At 55.4% G+C, this 23,086-nt stretch overlaps 3 protein-coding genes across 5 annotated transcripts in view; 1 reads left to right on the top strand and 2 right to left on the bottom strand.

The window, feature by feature from the left end:
* The window catches only part of FAM168A (family with sequence similarity 168 member A), a 125,945-nt gene extending 112,968 nt beyond the window's left edge, over window positions 1-12,977 (top strand). For 2 of the 3 annotated variants that reach the window (XM_064411151.1, XM_064411152.1), the window contains exons 5-9: window positions 2,338-2,463; window positions 4,697-4,839; window positions 6,065-6,239; window positions 7,637-7,765; window positions 8,396-12,977. In XM_064411151.1, the coding sequence (XP_064267221.1) occupies window positions 2,338-2,463; window positions 4,697-4,839; window positions 6,065-6,239; window positions 7,637-7,749 (557 nt within the window). In that variant the 3' untranslated portion in view covers window positions 7,750-7,765; window positions 8,396-12,977. The remainder of the gene's footprint in view (window positions 1-2,337; window positions 2,464-4,696; window positions 4,840-6,064; window positions 6,240-7,636; window positions 7,766-8,395) is intronic. The other variant, XR_010357151.1, reaches the window with a different exon arrangement.
* Window positions 10,417-18,126, bottom strand: RELT (RELT TNF receptor). Its single transcript, XM_064411153.1, has 8 exons — window positions 18,028-18,126; window positions 15,652-15,709; window positions 15,200-15,433; window positions 14,988-15,068; window positions 14,819-14,900; window positions 14,558-14,743; window positions 14,364-14,484; window positions 10,417-13,788 (listed from the first exon to the last, which is right to left on the bottom strand). Exons 3-7 carry the CDS (start codon window positions 15,405-15,407, stop codon window positions 14,397-14,399), a joined length of 645 nt encoding a protein of 214 aa, XP_064267223.1. The 5' UTR covers window positions 15,408-15,433; window positions 15,652-15,709; window positions 18,028-18,126; the 3' UTR covers window positions 10,417-13,788; window positions 14,364-14,396.
* Window positions 18,127-19,402: 1,276 nt separating this feature from the next.
* The window catches only part of ARHGEF17 (Rho guanine nucleotide exchange factor 17), a 29,941-nt gene continuing 26,257 nt past the window's right edge, over window positions 19,403-23,086 (bottom strand). The window contains exons 15-21 of the mRNA XM_064411150.1: window positions 22,590-22,836; window positions 22,423-22,509; window positions 22,260-22,327; window positions 21,865-22,013; window positions 21,602-21,776; window positions 20,699-20,941; window positions 19,403-20,096 (exon numbers count right to left, since the gene is read on the bottom strand). Of these exons, the coding sequence (XP_064267220.1) occupies window positions 19,906-20,096; window positions 20,699-20,941; window positions 21,602-21,776; window positions 21,865-22,013; window positions 22,260-22,327; window positions 22,423-22,509; window positions 22,590-22,836 (1,160 nt within the window). The 3' untranslated portion in view covers window positions 19,403-19,905. The remainder of the gene's footprint in view (window positions 20,097-20,698; window positions 20,942-21,601; window positions 21,777-21,864; window positions 22,014-22,259; window positions 22,328-22,422; window positions 22,510-22,589; window positions 22,837-23,086) is intronic.

The following is a 23,086-nucleotide window of genomic DNA, read 5'->3' as shown; positions in this document are numbered from 1 at the left end:
AGGTCCCTTGAACAGAACCATTCTGTCCCAGCTTGATCACCCTCTCTGCTCCACCCTGAAGATGCTCCTGCTCCCTCTCAGATGTTTCTTGCCTCAAACCTCATGAATTTTGGTGGATTCCATGCAAAGTCTTGGTGGGAGATCAACTCCTGAGTGAAGATAATTCCAGTTTTCAAATCCCACCTGCTTTTGTCCCTGATGTTCTCCAAACACTCCCTGATGCTTCACTGGAAGTCAGCCATGCTCATGCTCTTCTCTTGACCTCGTGGTTCCCAAAATCCTGGGATCCACATAGGAAATTAAATGATGTAGTGACCTAAGTTTGCAACAGCATCAGAGGGAAGCAAGGAGAGGAACTTGGAGAAGTCTGGAGTCCCCTTGGTCCAGTCCTCTGTTGAGGAAAGGGAAATGGTGACTGGAGCCAGTCTTGATTTCTCCCTCTCCCAGTGCCAGGTTTTGAGTGGATATTTGCTGCTGTTTGAGCCCAAAAGGTGTTAAATTATTCCCCAGATTATTCCACAGGAGCCCTACAAGCAAGGGCATGAGTTGGACTGGATGATCCTGGTTGATCCCTCCCAACTCAGGATATTCTGGAATTCTATGAATTTCTTTCCATTCCACTTCCAATTCCTGCCTTGTGTGATTTTTCTGCTGCATTTTCCACAGTTTTTAGAGGGAGAGACACAAGGCAAAACACCATCATTGCAAACTCATGCTTGCAATAAGCCTGGTGTTTTAGGACACTATTCTTAACAAATCCCTTTTAAGTATGCAGAAATGAGCATCTAAAATCACTCTGCTGCAGAGACACAATTAAAAAAAAATAAAATTATGTATGTCTTCATTAAGCCTGGTGCATGTTCCCTCGCAGGCATTCTGTCTTGCTCGTGGTTGTTTTGTTTTAACTTCCTTCATTAAAGCCTCCCTTTTTCTTTTCCTGAAAGTAGGACACACACTTTGCTCGTGGAGGCTGGCTGAGGCTGGAGCTGTGTTTATTAATAATGCAGGGCAGAAGTGATGGCTTTGCAGCAGTGCCCTTCCAGAGCAGGACTGAAACCAACCTCAGAAATCAGAGATCTGTGTGGGAATGTCATGGGATAGAAACTGATAATTAACAAGAACTCTTTATTTTATTTATATTTAGGTGAGATGATAAACCAAATCCAGAAGACACTGGTTAGAGGTAGCCCTTAAATGAATATTGGATAGTCATGGCTGGATTGTGATCCCTGTGAATTATTGCAAAGGACCAGGAGGTATTTATGTTCCTGGAAGCCTCCTTGGTCCACCCTTTGTGTAGTTTTAAGTGATAGATTCTCAGAGGATCCATGATTTAATAAAGAACATGCAGAGCTCTGACAGTCTCCCAGCCATCTCCAACCCAAATTGCCTTGATTTTGTGGCAGGTTTAATGTGGAGAGGGAAAACCACAGAGGAAGAATTCATGTAACACTGGAATGAATTGTCTCATCAGTCTCAGAAATTAAAACCTCTGTGAAATCCAGAGGCAAAAGTGAATCTGATTCTGAATAAAAGCATAAGTGAGGGAGTGTTTCTGTGGCAGCACTGGGAGTTGCTCTCCAGTGTGATGTTCCTGAGTGCAGCCTAGCATGGAAAATAAAGCAAGGCAGCCTGGAAATCCTTAATAACTCCCAAACCTTTGGGAGAGGGCAGACACTTGGAGCAGAAAATGATCAGTGACCGAGTGGAGGAGAAATTGGGCTTGAATCTCTGACTTCCCACAAAGCTCCTGGTTTTCTGTTGGAGGAGGGAGGAGCAGGGTTCCACAGCTCCGGGTGGATCTCACACCCATGAGCATCTCCCACAGCTGCTGATGGCCAGCAAAGCAGCACTGCTGCGTGTCCTCTGTGCTCCCCATTCCTGTCTGGGTCTGGGAGAGCCTCAGGAGGGCTTGGTGGAGCAGCAGACCTGCAGCACTGCTTCCCTGCACTCTCTGGGAGGTGGATTTCCATCCACTGGGATGCTGTGCTGCTGCAGGCTGTGGCCCCAGTGCCAATTCCTCCTCAGCCTCCCCAGTCCGGAGGATTGATCCCAATCATTCCCACCTTGCAGCCCTGTGACACTGCAGATTTAGAGCTGTACCTTCAGAGAGGGTTAATTCAGAGTCTCAGCAGGTGTGGAGGGTGTGGAACATCCTTGCTCAGCCCAGGGACTCCAGGAATATTTCCAAGCCCTGACCGGGGCGTGAAGTCCCTTCCGTGGGGCTCAGCACCTCAGGGGTAGGAACCTGGAGGGAAGAGATTAACAAGGTGATTCCAAGGTGACATAAGTGTGGGAAGTTGTCTGTGTGACACCTCTTCTCTGTCTCCACTCCAGCCACACTTCTGATGAAGCAGGCCTGGCCCCAGACCTCCTCGTCCTGTGCCACCGAGGGCACCTTCCACCTCCCGGTGGACGCTGGCACCGAGAACAGAACCTACCAGGCTTCTTCTGCAGCTTTCAGTAAATAAACTTTCCTTCTGGGGGGCTGCTGGGTTGGTTCGTGTCTGTTTGCCTCCCCTGCTGGGGACTGATTTGTGGACAGGGGTATTTGGGATCACAGAATCAAAGACTGGTTTGGTTTGGGTTGGGAGGGACTTAAACACCATCTTGCTCCAAGCCCTGTGGGCAGCTTGCACTAGACCAGGTTGCCCCAAGCCCCATCCAGCCTGGCTTTGATGGATTAAAACCATGAAGGATCATGAAAAGGAGAGTACTGACCCTCTTGCTGCTCCTGCAGAGGAGGAATTCCAGTGGAGAAGGTGAAACATCTCTCTTAGCTGAGTGTTTGATCCCTGGGAGCAACCTGGGGTTGTTGACAAGTGTTTATCTCCAAAGGGACATTATTCCCCATTCCCTTAAAACTGAAAGAATTCCACAATAAAGCCTGATTTTCAAAGAACACTGCTGAAACTCCCACCTTGTAACCCAGGAGAAGGGGGAGGAGAAGCCATTGAGGGATCACAGTCAAACAGGCTTTTCCAGTGCAGCCTTGTCATCTCATCCCTGAAGAGGATAAGTAGTGCCTCCAGGAGGGCTGATAAGCTCCCTGATAAACCTTGGGATGCTTTCCCTGGTATGTGGGGTGTCCTCTGGCCCCTGCTTAATCTGGGGCATGAGTGCTGTGGGGTCAGAGTGTTCCTCACCTTACAGCTACTCCAGACTCCATTTTCCTACTAAATTCAATCAATTACACAACAAGGTGAGAGGAAGAGATATAATTTATTTTTTTACAAAAAGAGTTATTAAGAATAAATCTTTTAAAAGCCTCTGGGAGACTTTCTCTTGGGAAAAGGATGTCCCTACCATTCCTTGAGGTAGGGGCTGTACACCAGGCACGGTCCAGCCCTCGGAACATCTCAGTGGCCTCCTCTGGGCTCTCTCCAGCAGCTCCATGTTCTTCTGCTGTGTCCCCAGGGCTGAAGGCAGCTCTGCAGGTGGGGCTTCACCTGAGGGAGGCAGAGAGGCAGAATTGTGGACATTCTGTCAGTTCCTTGCCCAAGTGAGGAATCCTGCTCGTGGTGAACCCTGGAAACAAGCGGCGACGGCAACACAAAATTCCCCACTGAGCTCTTCTCCCCCCACAAGAAGCCTTTTATAGAAAAACATTTCTGTGCAATCCAGGGCACTTGTGAGCTGCAGGATCAATAAGGCTGAGATTTCTCGAGTGACATGAGGGATTTAATCAGCAATTTTAATAGAAGATGGAGCTTAAAGGCTCGCTGCTGCTGAACCACAAAGCGGCAGCAGCACGGGCCACGCCAGCCTAATCCTAATAAGGTGTTAGTCATAATTAGGTTTTAAAATTATCTGCCAGACAGAGAGGAGCCTCTATCATCTTGTGTCATTAAACCTTGTTTTCACATTGTTTTACCTGCAGGTTGTTGTGTTTTTTCCCCAGTTTATAAACACAGCAGATTACATCTGCCTGGGTTATTATGTTTTAATGCCTTTTTAATGTAGGAGATAAACTGTCCGTGATTCATCAGTCAGGAAACACTGCAAGTCTTGGTATTCAAAGTGGTGCAACCACACAGGCTTGAGCAGGTCCACACCTCTAGACACCCCTCAGAAATGAAGTGTGACACTGAGAACTGGCAGCCTCTGAGGTATTTGTTTGAAAAAATGAGTTCAGAATAGAGAAAAAAATCCATTCAATGTAAAACCAGGAGGCTGGTTGGTCTGTGGCTGATGCTGGGTTCCTGGAGGAGTCCTAATGGAGGAGGCTGCACTTCTGCTCTGATCAATATTTCAAACCTTTTCCACTTCTCATTCGAAGATGGTTGCTCTCCTGCTAATGTGAGTGAGGAAAAGAGTCACAGCTATTCCCCTTGTTAATTAACACCTATTTTTCCAATCTGCAGTAATCAGGCGGGAGCTCTAAAAGCTCTGTGTGTTCTTCGCCCTGTTTCAGTGCCTGGAGGATGATGTGGGATATTAGACTTGAAATCTTGGCCTTCTCTAATTGCTGAGCACTGGTGGAGTAAATAAGTTAAATATATTTGAGCCAAATATATTTGAGCAAATAAGTTAAATATATTTGAGTGTTTTAGCTGGGCTGAGCCTTGCCTTCTCCTCTCCATCTCACGCTGTCTTTGGGGTCCATTTTCTCAGGGAATGGCTCCTCCCAGCCCTCCTGCCAGCCCTGAGCAGCCATTCCAGGCCCTGACTGGCACCCCTCTTGTGTCTGTGGCAGGGTACACCGCGGGGACTCCCTACAAGGTGCCACCGACCCAGAGCAACAACGCCCCTCCTCCCTACTCGCCGTCTCCAAACCCGTACCAAACCGCGATGTACCCCATCAGAAGTGCCTACCCACAGCAGAACCTGTACACCCAGGTAGGTGCCACCTCCTGTCCCCTCGGCCACGCCCCAGCCACAGAATGTGCCGTTTGTCCTGTGAGCGTTTGTAGCTCCTGAAAAAAAGAAAGGATGGAATGGACCCTGCACCTCCTTCTCTCCTTCTCCCCTTAATCCAGACCTTCAGAGATTCTATAATGGGGCTTTCACTAAGGCACAGTAAAATCTCCCTTTTGCTGATTCACATCCGTTTTCTTTCCTCCCATGCCTGGTTTGCAGGTCCTTACAGTGCTGCTGCCTGTCGTGGGGACAGCAGTTCTCTCCCTTGTGCATCTCCTCATTTCAGGCTCTTCATACTATGTGAAGCTTTTTCTTCTTTTCCTCTTGGCTCCTTCTATTCCCATGCATCCTTCTCCCCCTTGTTCAAAACCCTGTGAGCCTTGGCAGCCTGGATTTTGGAGCCCTGTGTGAAACCCAAGAAGATGACACAATACTGGACCCCAGCACCTTGGGATCATCCAAGAACCATGGCTTGTCCTTTGCTTACATGTCTTGTTCCTTTTCTACACCAGCAGTCATTTGTATCCAGGCCCTGTTTCATCCCACCAAAGGGAGGCAGCAGGGTTTGTCCTGGATGGATTGACTCCTTGACTGTTGATTCCCTCCCCATGCATTCCCCATATCCCCAGGTTCAGGTCTCTAGGTGATGCCTCATGTTTAGCTTTCATATTTTTCAGATTCTATTCTGCCTAGTTGTGCAGTCCTGAGCTTCATGTTAAGTGTTGGTAAACTCTTTTCACAGAGTAGGGAGACAAAACAATTCCTTCTCTAGCTGGGGACCACAGATGATCCAAATTTCAGGCCTAAGAGCAAAAACAATGGTGAAATTAAGAGAGAAAACAGGAAGAATGGGACTTCATAATCTGAAGCTGTAATTGGACAACGAACTGCAATCTGCAAATGGAGCAGAGCTTATAAAAGTGAGACCCTGTGAGCGGTCGTGCATTTTGGGACCATTTTGGTTCATCTTGGGTGCAGCCCAAGGTGCATCCATGGAGGAGATCCTTTTCATAAATCCCTGCTTTATTCTGTAACTCTGCCCAGCCTCTGCTCCAGCTCAGCCCTCCCAAGGCATCATGAGCACAGGAGCTCATCCGTGGAAACACCAGCTCTTCGTCAGAGCTCGAGTCACAGAACCAAGGACTCCTTAGGCTGGGAAAGAACCTGGAATGATGGTGGCTTTTCTTTTTCCCTTCTCCAACAGGGAGCTTATTACACCCAGCCCGTGTACGCGGCCCAGCCCCACGTCATCCACCACACCACGGTGGTGCAGCCCAACAGCATCCCCTCTGCCATCTACCCGGCCCCGGTGGCCGCGCCCCGCACCAACGGCGTGGCCATGGGCATGGTGGCTGGCACCACCATGGCAATGTCAGCAGGTAAGGACGGAGCCCTTCCCCTCCTCTGAGGCCTGGGCAAAAAAAAAATTCCCCGTGCATCCCAACCCTCGGTTCGCCTGCTGGTTTTGTTTGCTGGGCACTGCCCCTGTGCAGGCAGAAATGCGGTAATTTGCCCCAAATCCTGATCTGACTCAGCAGAGGAGACCTTTGGTTTGGCTCACTCCTGCATCCTTAGATATATAATTATATACCCTTAAATATATTATTCTGTATCCTTACATGTATTGTTCTGTATCCTTAAATACATTGTCCCTTCCTCTGTCTGTTCCCTAAGTGAAGGAATAACCAGATCGGTCCATCCTCAAGTAGATGTATTTCCCTCAAGCTCTTTTTTTAAAGACACTTTTGGTCATGTTTTTTGTCTGACAAAATGAATGTTAACCTTGTTTTATCTATCCCAGTTCCTCTACATTTTACATGCAGATTCTGACTGCAATTAATAGCACATTAAGTAAGATAGGGGCTGGTTTTATTTTTTCCAAAGCCTGTATTTTTCTCCTTAACAATTCTTGGGATTGTATATTGAATTATGACAAGAAAATGCATCATTCATCCTTTTGCATCTGCATTAGCTGTGAAATAGGAGTCTGTAATGGGACACAATCCCTATTCCAAGCAGAGATATTGCAGCCTGGATGTGACAAGAACCACTCTGAGAGATTGCTTATATTGAGAAGTGGATAAATGTAATTAATGCACGTGGGATGTGTTAGAATTTCGTTAGTAACATTTGCAGAGAGATACCCAGAAACTGAGAATTTGGTTTGAGCACCCAGTTGCTCCCAGAACAGAGTAGTCCAGGGCTGTGTCCTCCCTCCCCGTGAAGCACTGTGCAAATTCTGACCTAAAATCCCTCTGTTGACTGGCTGCACACTTAAAAAAAGGCTCATCTTAATTTTCCATGGAGATCTGTTGGGTTTTTTAACTCATCTCCCTTTGCATCCCTCATCCCTTCCAGTTTGTTTCAGATCTGTGCAGTGATTTGCTGTCCCAGTTTAGCCCAGTGCTTTCCGCAGGTAGATGTCAGCAGGTTGTGGCCAGCTTTGCTTCCTGTCTTTAGGGACAAGGATCACTGGAAAAAAAACAAGGAAAACCCTCCAGGTGAAGGGCCAGAGGTAGCATGGAAAATCTGCTGGAGCTTCAGGGGTTCTTGCTGTGTTTGTGGTGCTGCTGATCCCAATCATGTGGGTCCAACACCTTTGAATCAGGTCTGGCAGGCAGAAGAATTATCAGGGAGAAAAGGGAAAAGGGAAAAGGGAAAAGGGAAAAGGGAAAAGGGAAAAGGGAAAAGGAGGCAGCTGATGCTCTTCCTGCCCCACTGCACCCACAAGTGGCACCTCCTCTGCTCCGTGACAAGTGTCTGTCTGTCCCTGCAGGAACCTTGTTGACCACCCCCCAACACACCGCCATCGGAGCACATCCAGTGTCCGTGCCAACGTACAGGGCTCAAGGAACCCCCACCTACAGCTACGTACCTCCACACTGGTAAACCACTGGCCAACCATGTGAGTGCTGCCTCTGGGCACCCTGTGCCTCAGCCTCCCTGCCCTCACAGGCAGGAATTCTTCCCGGTATCCCATCCAACCCTGCCCTGTGGCACTTTGAAACCATTCTCTGCGGTCCCTGACAAAGTCCCTGCCCATCTTTGTGTCATGGGAATATTTCCTTTCCCCTGCTGGGAGATCACGCTGTTCATTAGCGCTGGGTTGCGTGCGGCTGCCTGTGTGTTCCTGTCATGCCCGGGATCCCAGAAATCCCAGCCTGTTCCTGCAGCCCTTGGCCCATCATGCCCAATTACCAGGACAGGCAGCTGATGGGAACACGATGCTGCCCAGGGAGATCCCATCCAGCCCCGGGGTTATCTAAAATCTCTCTGTGCCACACAAATTACGCCGGGCTAATCCTGCCCCTCCCAAATTGGTGTGCAATTAGCAGGGAGCAGCTCATCTGCATATTTGTAATCCTCTGCGTTGGATACCGCCGGGGAGCTGCTGCTTTCCCAGCTCCCTTGCCTGACAAATTGCCCACGGGGACTGTTAAATTCCATATGGATCAGCTCCACGTGGTGCAGGGGTGCAGAGAGGAGGAGAACATCCTTCTAACTCCCTGCTTTTAATGTATTTGCTCTCTTGCAGATCCGGAGTCAAACATTGTATGCAACTACACAAGTCTTACATCGGCGCTGCGGCCGCTGGGCTGCAGCGCCTCGTCTGTTTGCAAGAACAAAAGAAAAAAAAAGTGCAAGGGTCACTTTATGCATTCTTTAGTGGTTTTTGTAAAAGCTGCTTTTTCTAATCTTCTGCCTCTTTTTTTCCCCCCTTCCTCCCCCTCCCACATGAATTGTGTAACACACATACTGACACTGAGCAATAGTCAAGTTCTCTCTTCGGTCCTATCATTTGAAAGCTCAGAATCTTCACTTTTCCAGCATTGCCCAGCTGAGTGGTGCAGAGATCCCCCCACTTCTTGTTCGTTTGGGTTCTTTTTGTTATTTTTCTGTTGTCGTTGTTGTTGACAAGAGCCTAGATTTTTTTTGGCTAGTAAGAGTGGTTGATGTTCAGGGTACTATGTGAAAAGCACAGCGCTGGTAGGCAGGCTTATTCCGATTTGGTTTGGGTATTTTTAGTTGAAGAATATAAATTATTCAATCTTTCATAACATATTACAAGAAAATTGGTGTCTTCCAGATAGCTGTCGTGATAGATTATAAATGCATTATCTGCAGTGGAATTCTGAACTCATCCCTTCTTTTTGTAGGAGTAAGAGAATATAAATATAATTAGCGACGTAACACACTTGTCTTAGGAAGCACGAGGACTGGTCACCAGCGGGTCTTTGGTCTGCTTTTTCCAACTGGGCACATGGATCATGGGTGATGGGAAGGGAGCAGCAGGAGGATGCATGCCCTGGGAGCATCTGGAACCCCTTGGGAAAGCGGGATGCTCCCCCTCAGCCACGTCCTGGGGCAGTGTGAGGGAGAAGGAGGCTCCTTCCCTTGTGGCTGCTGTTTGCAGGCAGAGATGTGCTGGGCAGCTGCTGAGGGAAGCAAGGACATGTCCAAAGATTGGGCTGGAGAGCTCCAGGTCCAAGGGTTGATCTGGAGAGCTTCTCTCAGTTTTAGGTTTGGTCTGAGGAGCTCCTCCACGTCTAGGGTTTGGTCTGAAGAGCTCCTCCAGGTTCAGGGTTTGGTCTGAGGAGCTCCTCGAGATTTAGAGTTTGGTCTGAGGAGCTCCTCCAGGTTTAGGGTTTGGACTGAGGAGCTCCTCCAGGTTCAGGGTTTGGTCTGAGGAGCTCCTCCAGGTTTAGGGTTTGGTCTGAAGAGCTCCTCCAGGTTTAGGGTTTGGACTGAGGAGCTCCTCCAGGTTCAGGGTTTGGTCTGAGGAGCTCCTCCAGGTTTAGGGTTTGGACTGAGGAGCTCCTCCAGGTTTAGGGTTTGGACTGAGGAGCTCCTCCAGGTTCAGGGTTTGGTCTGAAGAGCTTCTCCAGAGTATGGTGGTGTGGGAAAAGAGGGCGTCTGGTTGATGGAGATGAGTCTTCAAGGCAGGGTGAAGGCAAGGTGGGTGGCTTCAGCTGGCACCCATGGTGCTGGCAGGGCTGAGACCAAACTGCACTGCCTCCCTGGCAGCTGAGGTGTCCCCCTCCCATTCCTTGGGTTACAGCTCCAAGACTTCCAGGAGAAATGTTCATCCAAGCACAAATACCAGCACCGTGGAGGAAGGCTGGGGAGGGGGAAGATGTCTGGCTGCTCTGCTTGGGGAGGTGGCAGAGGAGGAAGCAATAGCAATAAACACGTCGCCTCCTTCACAGGAAGGCACCTGAGAAGAGGTGACAGCAGGGAAGGTGATCCACAGCTGACATGGAGCAGGATGGGGGACGCTGGGCACGCCGAGGCTGTGGGCATCAGGGGCATTTTGGGGGCGTTTGGCTTACCCAGGGACAGGAAGCTGGTGGCATCCCCCCTCGGGGTGTCCAAGTAGAGCAATAAGTTGTCTTGAGGGCAGCAGAGGCAGTTTGGATTTGCAGACAACGCTTGTGGCCAGTTTGTTTTTAAATCCTTGTCACTAAACCCAGCATAGAAACAAGGGTTTTGGGACTTTTTTGGGGTTTTTTTTTTTAAGACAAAAGCTTGGTTGGGTTTTGATTTTTGCCTCAAGTGTGCCAAAAGTGTTCTGTGCTCTCGGCGGAGTCTCCCAGCTTGGCCTGTGCTCCTGGAGCTCCTTCCCTGGAGCGTGGGCCAGGTGGGGAGTAACAAGCCTAGGGATCCCAGGAGGACTTTCCCTCCCACTGGCTGGTCCCAGGAGGTTTGTCAGTTGGGTGTTGGCACTTCTGTTTGGGGGTCATTTGGTTGATTCTGCTGGTTTTAAAGGAAATCTAGAGCAAAGCTCTGGTTGCCCTCCTCAGCCTCAGGAGGAACAAAGTGGGGGGAGATTTGCTGTGGGGTGGGGAAGGGGCACCCTTGGGCTGCACTTTGGGCTGGTATTGAGGGAAAGGAGAAGGAAAAAAAAGAGCAAATAGGCAGCGGGTTCCCCATTTGGCTTGGCAAAGCCAAGGATTAGTAAAGAGCAGCAGGACCTTGGGAAATAACACCAACACATCATCCTTGCACTGTTTGTAGCACGTTGCAGTTAAACCTGGGCCAAAAAATCCCCAGAGCCTAAGAACTGAAGACTTCTGAGATCCCTTTTCCCCCCTCTCATGCTGACTTTGTGTTACACACCAGGAGCTGTCTGTCAGCATTGAGTCAGGCCTCCCAATGTAAAGGCACTTTGGTTTGGGGGGTCCAGTGAGCTTTGGGGTCCCTGTCCCAGCAGACACCATCCCACCACTGCCCCAGACACCCTGCACCACCTTAGGAACCACTCCTAAAATTCTGGCCCGTGTGTGGAAAGGAGATGTTGGGCTTTCTCCTGGAAGGAAAAGAAACTTTAAAGGTGCGGGAGAAAGCCCCAGGAGTGGAGCATGGTGGGTCACCCAGTGTTCCCACTGATGAGCCCTGACACGGGGCAGTTGGGTTTTAATTCCTTTGCTCAAATATTTCATTCCAGCAAAGCTTTGCTGATGTTGGTTAAGGAAAAGGGTTTTCCACAGTGAAGGATCACACCGGGCAGCAGTGAGGGGTTAAAGCATCCTTAGCAGCCACTGAAGTGTCTGAGATTAAAATTCCAGCTAAAGAGGAAGGAAAAATAACTCTGAACCATTAACCCATCCCAGACCTTACCTTTACTTCAAAACACAAGCTGCTGCGAGGTGAGATGTGGGGAGGAAATGGGATTTCAGTGGTGATGGTGACCCCCAAAGCCCAGCAGCCCCTTGGAGCCTGAGGCCATCATGCCTCCAAGTGGCTGAACCCTCCAGGCAAGGATTTGCTACTGCATTTTATGAATAATAAATCACTCCGTTCAGCATTGTTGCAGTTTTGGGATGCAATTCCCAGGAAATGTTATTTAAGGGGTTTGTTTTAATGAGAGGTGTTCAGAGCATCAGGTTTTCCTCCAGCCACCAGCATCCCACTGAATCTGGTCCTTCCCAGAGAGACCCCCCTGACTCTTTGCCATCCCCTCTGGGAATGTGGGGATGATGTGGTTCCCAGCTGGAGGGCATGAAATGGGATCCTGGTTTTTTGAGCAGGATGGAAAAAAATAACATTTGAGGCTTTATTTTTGGTAAAATCCAACCAGCCAACAATAGCAATAAGAGCTGCTGGATACCCATAAATCCAGGTGTTTTTGGTTTGGGTTTTTTTTTCTTAATTGCCAATACTTTCAGGCCCTCCAACTGTGGTGACCCTCTGCCCATCTTCCCTTTGCTTTGCTCCTGAGCCAGGATCAGCCTCCAAATATTTTCTCTGCTGTGTGTTAGCATTCCCTTAGGGGGAAAAAAAAAGGAAAATAAAGCCTGTGACGGAGCTTGGGAGGGAGGAAATCCTTGGAAAAGGCATTTCTGTGGCATGTTGCACCACGGCACTTGGAGATTCTCTGGCAATCAGGTAAAAGAACTTGTGGGAATGTTTGCAGGGCAGGAACAGCAAAATCTGTGGTTTGACAGGAGCGATTCCCGTTTGGAAGCGCTCGGTTGTGCTGCTTGTAGGGAATAATCTTGATGCAACATGGCCACCTGCAGCCTCCCTGCATCCTCCTGCAAGAGATGGAGCTGGGAGATGGAATTTTCCAGGGGGAAGAGGGGTTCAGGATCAGGGGAGGGGTTTGTAGGGAAGCATGGCAAGGTGCAGGAATCCACCCAACCCCTCCCATTCCCACAACACGGCCTCGACCCACACCAGGCTCCCACCCCTCTTTCTGTGTAATTAATTTTAAATTGATTTTGACCACCAGACCAGCTCGTTTTTAAGTATTATTGGACCTCTTAAATAAAAATAAATACCAAAAAAAATTCCCTGAAAGAACAACAACAACAAAAAATTTAAACCCAAGAGTAACCACGTCTTCCAAGTCTACATCTCACAGGTGTGTAGGGAACATGGCCTTGGACTGATGCCCTGGAGAGCCCCACAGCCTCAGTTTGTCCATCTGAAGTGTAAATTTGGGGTTGTTTTCCCGTTTGTTTTCTGTTCTGGTTTTGGTTCTGAAGATCAGGTCGTGATCTCCCTGACAGATTTCAGCCAAGAGTTTGTAACTGTACGATATTTACTGTAAGATGTAGAACATTCGATAACTATTAAAATGTTTCCAAAAAAAATTAAATAAATAAATAAAAGAGCCCCAGAGGGTTTGGTGGTTGGTTTTTTGGCACGGTGATGTCGTGGGGAGGTGAATGGGACCGGCCACAAACCCTTTTTTGGGGTTGGTGGTTGGGGCTGATGGTCTCCAATCCAACCTTGGGTGGGTTATCCCAGTGATCCCAACACGGCCAAGCCAGCGTGATCCCATAGAAGCAATTCTTATGGGAAGTGAAATGTGTCATCTGCATGGTGAGCTGAGGCTTTGGAGAGAGGATGGATGGATGGATGGATGGATGGATGGATGGATGGATGCAGGAGACCAGCTTTGCCCAGAGCAATCCGTGCCCCAGCTGGGCTGTTGGGAAGGGGGAATCATTCTGTGATCCAGTGATCCATTATCCTGAGCGCTGGCACCAGGTGATGGAGGGAAATCAGGAGTTCCTGATGGTCCTGCAGAGTTCAGCAGAGCCAGAGGGTGACCATGAAATGGCATCCAGTGCCCTCTGCTCCCAGTGGAGCTGTGCTGTGGCATCGTGGTTCCCAGAGATGACGATTCCCGTGGCCACCACCGCTGGCATCGCAGCTCCTGGAGTTCCAATCAATGAGGCCACCACGCCGTGGCCACCCTCAGGCCTCGGGGACAGAGGATCCTCTCACCAGCCGAGCGAGACGCTGGGTTTGCTGTGCTGCTCTTGCACACCTTGGTGGCAGGAAGCTGCGCTGCCACCTCCAGCACTTGGCAGCCCTGAGCTGGACTGGCTTTCACACAATGCCCGCTGTCCTCACCCCCTCCACGGGGTCCTCGTGGCTGTCACTGACCCCCGAGGCAGCCCCCAGGCCAGGTGCCTGCTGTGGAGGACAAGGGATGGACCACAGGTGAGCCTGGACTGGCCCCTTGGCACCACCCAGGGTGGCAGGAGCCACTCGGTGTCACCCACGGCTGTCACTACCCAACCCGACCTCCCCCGGCACAGTTTGTTGAGGCTGAGCACAGTTTGTTGAGGCTGTTCCCCCTTGTCCTGTCCCTGTTCCCTGGGAGCAGAGCCACGAGGTCCCCCCTGAGCCTCCTTTTCTCCAGGCTGAGCTCCTCAGCCTCTCCTGGTGCTCCATTCCCTTCCCAGCCCCGTTCCCTGCCCTGGACACGCTCCAGCTCCCCCATGCCCATGTCGGGAGGGTCACAGCAGCAGCGCAGCTGGAGGAGGGGACACGGGGACGTGAGCGAGAGCACGTGAGCCCTGCAGCTGCCCGTGAGTCACGGAGCAGCCCCGGCCGTGCCAGGCCGTGCCTGGCCCTGCAGCAGGGACACCCCTCCCTCCTGCCCCACTGTCCCCACACCACATCCCTGGGGTGTTAATGCTCCCCTTCCCAGCCTCCAGAGCCCCTTTGTCCCGGCAGGAGCCCAGGGCTCCCCAGCACCCCCTCACCTCGAGGGGCCCTTGGCGCTGCTCCATGCTGGGTCACATCCCGCTGCCGGCGGGGAGGGGACCACGGAGGGGCTCCCCCCCTGCCTCGCCCCGCAGCTCCGGGATCCGGGACACCCGAAACCTGTTGGGGAGCACCACGTCAGCCTGTCCCCACCCCCCGGAGGGGACACCCAGCGGGGGCTGTCCCTGCCTACCTGCCGATGGAGAGGATGGTCACCTCGCTGGGAGGAGCCGCGGCTTTGGGGACTTTGGTGGCACCGAGGGATGGCAGCAGCTGGGGCCACTTCTGGTCGCAGCGGGCGCACGGGGCCGGCCCCTGCACCGTGTGCGGGTGCTGCTGGTGCTGGCAGGCTGGGGGAAACTGAGGCAGGAGGTGCAGCCTGGGGAGGGGGCAAACGGCATCAGCGTGGGGGTGGTCCCAGCACCAGCAGGGGGTCCTCAGGGGACACTCTTACTTATTGAGGGGGGCACAGCTCGGTGGCACCAGCTGCTGCCTCTGGTGCTCCTTCAGCAGCTCCTCCAGCGCCGCTGCGTTTTCTGTGTGCGGCACCCAGGAGCTGGGGGGTCACAGGGCCCTGGCCCAGGTCGCCCCCTCCTCCTCCCCCTTCCCAGGGACCCCCTGACCTTTCTTCTCGGTGATCAGCCGCACCAGCACCCCGATGGTGTCCTCGTTGGCATCCTCCAGCTGGTAGATGGAGCTGGCACCTGGAAGCAGAGGTTGGGGAAAGCTCGGTGATGGGGGATGAGGCACCCAGGATGCCGTGGGACAAGGGGAACCAGCAACCACAGGAATGGGCTGGGCAGGATGAGAGGGATGTGGGATCACCGGGGCTCACCGGTGCCACCGGGCTGGGGCTCCTTGCTGGCGGTGCAGTGATAACCCCTCTTCTTCAGCAGGTTGCAGACCAGGATCCCCAGCAGCCCCATGGCACAGAAGACCGGCACGATGGTCAGCACGGCTGCCTGCGCCGCTGCCGCCTCCTCCTCCTGCTCACCCAGCAGGGTCACGCGTGTCCCGTTGGCTCCCGGAGCCCGGCCCGGCATCTCGGGGCTGCGGGCTCGCCGCCGGCCTGCGGGGAGGACGGGCCAGCCTCGGACAGGGGCTGCGCTGGGGTTAAACCCCGGGGCAGCACAAGCCGCCAGCAGAGACGTCCTCAGCTGCCGGGCCACCCCAAGGGGGACACAGCCGGGGTGACCCCCGTGGCTGCAGCACCCACCTGCGCACCCCGGAGAAGCAGAGGGATGGGAGGGGATGGGATGGGATGGGGCCAGACGAGGCCATACTCACCCCCAGGACAGTGACAAGCCACCAGTGCATCCCACTCCTCTTCATCACCCAGGGGGACCTGCCCAAGGGAGAGCACCGGCGTCATCATCCAGGGAAAGTCCCACTGGGGAAGCAATTTGGGGGCCCTTTTTCTCCCAGCTGGGATGCTGCCTAAATATCCCTACAGCAGCAGTCCTCAACTATCCCCCAGAAAGTTATTTCAGAGATCTTCTGGAATGCCCAGCTTCACCCCTTCCCTTGGAGATCCCAGCTCCATCCCAAACTGGAGAGGGACCGACCTCAGCAGCGGAGTCACACCATTCATGCAAGGAGCAGATGATGCTAAACAAAGTTAAAGAAAGGTTTTTCCTGCTCCGGAGGAAATCCTGTCACAAGGAAATGAAGTCACAAAAAAATATTTAAAAATATTTAAATAAGAACTCGAACAAAACAAGAGGTGTTTCCCAGAGGCTCATCCCCCCGTCTTCGGGCTCAGCAATTGGTTGTTAAAATTAAAATCTATGCTGACAGCACAGGGGAAGGAAGGAAGGAAAAAAATAAATAATAACCCAAACCCGGATCCAGCCTCCGCATGGAAATCCTGCCGCCTGCATGGAAATCCTGCCGCCCGCATGGAAATTCCCCCCCGGTCGTCACGGTCCTGTGAGAGCCCTGGCAGAGCTTCATTACAGCCTGTGCCTGACGAGTTTCTCCTAAATAGCGGCCAGCACCACGCTGAGATGCAGCTAATTACAGGTGAGGGGTCCTGGGGGTGAGCAGGGCCGAGCCGGGGGTTTGTAGGATGAGGGTTGGGACACCCAAAAAGAGCAGACCCCAAAAAGAGCATCCTCCACATTCCAGTTCCCTCCCAGTACAGGATCACTCCCACGGGATGCCAGCATGGAGCCAGCCCAGCTCCTGAATCCCCCAGGGATTTGGGATGTGGAGCACAAAGGGATGGTGATGCCCTGTGCAAGCTCTCCATCCTACAATCCAATAAAACTCGAGTTTAAACCTGGCGTGGAGCACTTTAACTCCCTGGGGCTGTGCACTTTGGGGACACACTGAGACGTCTGGGGACCAGCTCTGCTGGGGAAGAAATGTCCTCAGGGGGGGGACAGGGGGGTCCCGCCGTGGCTGAGGGACCACGAGCACTCCAGATCGGGATGACTGGATCTAAACACCGCCAGGAGCAGGGGTAAAGCTGATTTGAGGCCAAGCTCAGTCCCGGGATTAGGGGCATCCCTCAGATGAACACAGGAGGCGCAGGGAGCAGGGGGTGCCGGCTTTGGAGCTCTGCCCAGGACTCAGCAGCCGCTTTTGGGGGCAGCTTGGGGCCATCCCAAGCGGGGACGGGGTACACAGACCCCAGCTGGTGAGGCTGGGAAGCCCAGCTGCCCTGACACGCTCCTCAAACCCACAGGATCTGCCCTTCCAGGAGGCAGAGGGAGCCAAAAATAACTCCATGAACGCCAGACCCGGCTGCTTTTGGGGGCACTCCAAGGCCCGAGCCCCGCCTGACCGGTGCGTCAATGCCAGCACGCCAGAAGAGGCGAGGTTTTGGAAACCTCCCCAAATCCCTCCGGATCACATGAGCCGCTCATTCCAGAGTCTGTAACCCAAAACTGCCCGCCGGGATTCCAGCCCCGGCTTCCCCTCCCCTGGGGGAGCCGGGTTCCAGCCGCAGACAAACGGAGGGAAAAAGGAGCAACTGTTGGGGAAAACTTCGGGAGCAGCTGCCGGAGACAGCCTCGGACAAGGAGGGATTGTCCGGCAGATGGAGCGAAACTCGGCGCTACCGCAATCCCGGCTCCCAGGGGGGCTGCGGGAACGACACGGAATTCCAGCGTTAAAGTCAAACCATCCCCGGGGAAGCGCCGGGAGGCGCAGAGCCCCGCCAGAGCCACGTCCCGCAGCATCCCGCAGCATCCCGCAGCATCCCCGGCCCCGGGATTTTCCAGCTCCGGCAAAAAATAAAAAAGGGGGGCGGACAAAAAAATAAAATAAAGAGAGACCCGGCACGGCTGCCACCTCTTTTCGCCGGCAGCCGCTGCCGAGCGTTCCTTAACCTACTTTTTCCCCTCCCCAGCCCTTTTTTTAACCTACTTCGGCGCCGCAGCAGCCGCAGCCTCCCGGCCCCGCGGGGCGCACCCCACTCCCGGCGGGAGGGCTTTAGGGACAAAAACAGCACAGCGGGGGTCCAGCACCCCAAAAAGCACCGGACCCCCCCCCCGTCCTCGCACATCCCAAAACTGCAGAAACCCCAAAACTGCAGAAACCCCAACCCCGGAGCGCCGCGTGGGGGAGCGGCCCGAGCCCCCCGGACAGAGGGGGTGCCCCTGCCCCCGGGGGTGTCCCTGTCCCGGGGGTGTCCCTGTCCCGGGGGCTGTCCCCTACCTGTCCCCGCCGCGGAGCCCCCGGGCTCCCCCCGGGGCGGCCCCGTCGCTCCCGCCTCTTCCTTATGAATGAACCCGCGGGCGCGCGGCTCCGATGGCCCCGCCCCTCTATGTGACGTCACGAGGGAGGCCACGCCCCCTCCGTTCACCGAGGCAGCGCCACCTGCCGGGGGCTGCGGGAATGGCCGATCCCGCCCGGGATTTGGGATGGGATTTATCCCGGCCGCCGGGAAAACGGGAACAACCGGAGCGCGGTGGGATTCACCTGCCCGGCAGGAATTCAAATTAACAAGAAAGAGGGTTTTTTTGTTTTCTTTCTTCCCCGTGTGCGCTCGCAGGGGGGATCTGTAAGTGCTGTACCCCGCTTTCCTGCAGCCATGCCTTGTCCTGTTCCCTTGGGGACAGCTTTCCCACTCTGGGGACACGCGGGTGCCGTTCCTTCTATGGCCCTCGGTTTTCCCAGGACGTCCTGGGGAAAATATCAGGATATCCCTCATATCCTGATGTCCCCCTCGGGGTTATCCATGGCAGAATAACTGCACCCCAGTGGTGGAAACGGCTTCTTCCTCCCACCGGGGTCTTCATCACCAGCGGCAGCGGCGGGTGACATTCCCAGTGGGAATTAAGGTGGGAGCCGTGCCCCTCCTCAGGCTGTCCCTGCCGCCCCGTCCCGAGGTGAAGGACGAGACCACGCCGGGATCATTCTGGCACGGGCGACCTTTAATAACAAAGAGCCCCCGAGTGACCGAAATCCCCCCCCCCGCCCCTTTCCCAAAATATCCTCGTCGCCCCAAATATAGCGCACACCCACTCACCCCGCTGACGGACAGACGGATGGCTCCATGTGGGATGGCAGCATTGCCGTCACTCACCCGGCTGTGCGGGACTGGGGACACCCTGATTCATCCCTGCCACCACGGCTGTCACGTCTCCCGCGGGGACAGCAGGGTGTCCCAGCCTGGGAGCACTGATCTCGCCTGGATCCTGGGGTGAAAGCAGGAAAACGGGGGAGAAAAGGGGCACATGGGGGAGGGCTGGTCCGGCACAGTCTCGTTTTTGGGGTCACCCCATTGGAAGGGTGGGGGACAGCCCTGGCGGCTGAAGATGATTCCTCTCATCCAGAGACGCTCCAAACGGCAGCAGCGCCTTCATCCCACTTCCCAGGCTGCACAATCCCACCGGGAATCACAGAGGAGGAGGGGGGACGCCCAAATGTCCTTCCCTCCTCCCCTCCCCCGGCGGGGTCAGGCTGTCCCTCGGGGCGATGCCCGGGAAGTTTTAACCCCCTCACCCCCGGAGAGGAGGGCCCGGCAGCGCGGTGAGGACGCCCCTGCCCCCTCCCCAGGCCCCCAAATAAATAAGGATGTTTATATATATATAATATATATATATATTTAAAACCAACGGACGAACGGACAGAGCTGTCGGGGTGCTGGCGATGGAGCGAGCGGGTTGGCGGGCGGCCCGGCCCGGCCCGGGGGGGACACGGCGGGCGGCTCGTCCCCGGGCTGCTCCCGCGAAGCGCAGGCACACACAGAACCGGAGAGCAAGGCAGGATCCTGGCGGGCGGGCATCCCCGGGGATGCTCGGTACCCTCCTCCTCCTCCTCCTCTTCTTCCTCCTCCGCAGCGCCTTCCCAAGCGAACCCCCGCCCCCTCCCCATCCCCCCGAAGCGCTGTGTGTCCCCCCCGAGTCCAGCGGCGGCCGGGGGGAGCGGGGCTCATCCCCCCGACCCCGAGCACACAGAGAGCAGCCGGGCTGGAGATGAGAGGTGCTGGGGCGGGGGGCGGTGGGCAGGGGGCCGGGACCCCCCCTCTGCGCGCAGGGGGGCCAGCACCCCCCGTTCCCGGCCGGGCCGGCCCGGGGGGGCCGTGGCTGGTCACGCTCTCCACAGCAGGAGGTGGTTGGTGCTGTCGTCCCGGCCCACGGTCTCGCTGCTGCTGGTCAGCCGGAAATCCTCGTAGCCGTCCCCGCCGCTGATCACCAGCATCTTGGGCTTGGACAGGGCCAGCGCGGGGGCGCGGGGCCGGGACGGGTCTCGTTTCTCCGCCTCGCTCGGCTTCTCGGCCCCTGCCAGGCGCAGAACCCCCCGGATGCTGTCACCGGCTCCGCTGGTCCCCACCTCAGCATCCACCCTCCATCAGCATCCACCCTCAACCCTCCATCAGCATCCACCCTCCATCAGCATCCACCCTCAACCCTCCATCAGCATCCACCCTCCATCAGCATCCACCCTCAACCCTCCATCAGCATCCACCCTCCATCAGCACCCACCCTCCACCGCCTTGCCGGCACCACATCCCGGCCCCAAAAAGCTCCTCTCATCCCAACAGCCCCTCCCAGCCCAAAGTGGCCCCTGTAACCCAAATGGGCTCCTGCCAGCTCCCATCCCATCTGCTCCTGCTCCCTGCCTCGGAGCTGGGCTGGGTGACACCGTGGGAATTCGGGTCTCCCTGGGAAATTTGGGATTGCCCGTGTTGGTAGAGGGCGGTTTGGCATCCAGTTTTCTCACCCTCCACTGCCAGTTTTTCGCCCTGGATTTTAACAAGGCAGGAATGCAGCGGGGACGCCGACATATCCTGCTCATCCAGCGCGGCATTCCCAGCCCCACAAACACTGCGCGCTGCCCCCAGGAAGTGCCAGGACCGGGACGTGGCAGCCCCCCCGCCTACCCGTGTCCCTGGGCAGCGGGAAGAGGACGTCCAGGCCGTCGGGCAGCTCGATGGCCGTCAGGAAGCGCACGTGGCCGGTGTGGCCCTGGGACAGCCCCACCAGCGTGGGGGCTGCCTTGGGGGACACGGCCAGGGTGAGCACCACGCCGGCGCTGGTCCCGATCCACAGCAGCTCCTTGCAGGCCAGCAGGGCCGTGATCCGCAGGCAGGCGGCCTTGTGCTGCCGGATGATGGCATCCGAGCCTGCCGGGCATTCCCGCCGTCGGTGCCTTGTCCTGCCCCGCACGGGGCTGGGAACCCCCCACCCACAGGGAGCCATCCCCAGGGAACATGGGGCACGGGGAAGGGAGCTCACAACCCCCCCCCCCCCCCCCGGGGTGGTGGCATCACATTGGGTGGGCAGGACAAGGGGGAATGGCTTCCCACTGAGAGAGGATGTCGGGAAGGAATTCCTTCCTGGGAGGGTGGGCAGGCCCTGGCACAGGGTGCCCAGAGAGGCTGTGGCTGCCCCTGGATCCCTGGCAGTGCCCAAGGCCAGGCTGGACACTGGGGCTTGGAACACCCTGGGGCAGTGGAAGGTGTCCCTGCCATGGCAGGGGGTTGGAATTAGATGATCTGTAAGGTCCCTTCCAACTGCAACCACCCTGAATTCCACAGTTCTATGGATTATGGGATGACCCACGTTTTTCTACACGGAATTATCCACTTCCCCAGGGGCTGCCCCATTTCCACATGGGATCACCCAGCTGCCTGGATAATCCCACAAGGCCTCTCATCTCCTTCCCCAAACCCAGCACCCTGAATCTCCCATCACCGGCTGCTCCAGGGCGCTTTCCAGGGGCGCCGGCACCCGCTGGAGCCGGCGGCGTCACCCGCCGGAGACGCGCCACGGGTGTCACTTACCGGCGAGCATCTTGTGCACCGGGGGGGTGATGTCAGCCTCTGCCAGCTGCTCGTAGGTGGTGGCGTGGTACAGCCTCACCTGGGCGCTGCCCTGCAGTGCCACCCACACGCCGCCGCCCGCGCTCACCATGCAGGTGACGCTGCGCCCGCCGTCCTGCCCCACCTGCAGCGTGTGCTGAGGGGACACGTGCCACCGGTGACGCCACCCGCGATGCCAGCGGTGCCCGTGACACCTCCCAGAGTGCCCTCCGGCCCCCCCGTACCTCCTGTGCCAGCGTGGCGGTGTTGAGGACGATGACGCGGTTCTGGCAGCCGCACCACAGCTTCCCCGCCACCGCCACCATCTTGGTGATGGGGCTCCCCGGTGAGCCCAGGGACAGGGACTTGGAGTTCTGGGGGTCCCAGAAGCGGCCTGAGAGGGCGGGGAGAGTGGGGTGGGTAAAGCGTTCCCACCTTCTCCAGGTCACCCCTCAGAGGGGACATGAACTGATGCCACCATGGGGTTCCAGCGGCAGGCAGGGGCCAGGACTGGAATGCCCATCTCCACCTGCCTCTGAGTGTGGTGTTTCCAGCATCCCTCCAGGGATGCCATCCCGAGCCACCCTCCAACAGCCACCACCTTGGGGCTGAGTTTCTGACATCCCAAATCCAAGCTCACCTGCTTCCCGCTGGTACACAACGAGCTCCCCGTTGGCCAATGACACAAACACCTGGTTATCCAGGTACCTGCGGGCACAAACCACCTTTGACATCCAGCTGCAGAAGCCCAAAATCCCCTGCTCCGGCCCTCCCAGAGCTGAAAATCCCCCTTCCCCACTTACAGGATGCACATGACAGCGGCAGCGTGCTGCATCTTCATGCTGTTCTTCCTGTTCCGGATGTTGTCCGAGGACTGGTACACGTGGATGCTGCAGGAGGAGAGCAAAGCTCGAGGCTCCCCCAGGACCGGCGTGAATTCCACGTGGGAATTCCCACCCCGGGGACCCACCAGCCATCCTCGGTGCCCAGCCACATGGAGCTCTGGTGGGCCTCGGGGTCGAGGCTGAGGAGGTCCTCGAGGCTGCCGCGGGTGAAGGAGCCGCGGCTGGAGCGGCGCAGGGCGCGCCCGTCCGTGGGGCTCTCGCCGTGCCGGCTCTGCCCGTAGGTGCCAGTGATGGGCATGAAACCAGGCTCCTGCTCCTCCTCCGAGCTCGTCGTCTCCACTGCTGCCTCCTTGCAGCTCGGGATCTCTTCATCTGAGGAGGAGGAAGAGGAGGAGGAAGGAGTGCATCAGACCACGGCCATCCAACACGCTCCAAAGTCATGGGGAAGAGACCACGGGTGATGTCAAGCCCAGGGGGTGGCACAGGGATGCTGAGCCCCAAAATCCATGAGGCTTCACCCAAAGTCCACAGAACCACACTGTTGGGCCAACATCTCTTCTCCCAGGCACAAAAGCCTCCACCAGAAGATTTCCCCGAGGAATACAAGGAAGAGAAGCCAAAA

The sequence above is a fragment of the Passer domesticus genome, chromosome 2 (genome assembly GCF_036417665.1).
Source record: "Passer domesticus isolate bPasDom1 chromosome 2, bPasDom1.hap1, whole genome shotgun sequence".
NCBI classification, from domain to species: domain Eukaryota; kingdom Metazoa; phylum Chordata; class Aves; order Passeriformes; family Passeridae; genus Passer; species Passer domesticus.
This window is presented reverse-complemented; position numbering and strand designations above follow the sequence as displayed.

Coding starts and splice junctions, on each gene's coding strand:
- RELT (XM_064411153.1), bottom strand. CDS start 15,407: ATGCCGGGCCGGGCTCCGGGAGCCAACGGGACACGCGTGACCCTGCTG. Junction 14,744..14,818: donor AGCTGTGCCCCCCTCAATAA/GTAAGAGTGTCC, acceptor CCCCCTCCCCAG/GCTGCACCTCCTGCCTCAGT. Junction 14,485..14,557: donor ACCATCCTCTCCATCGGCAG/GTAGGCAGGGAC, acceptor GCTCCCCAACAG/GTTTCGGGTGTCCCGGATCC.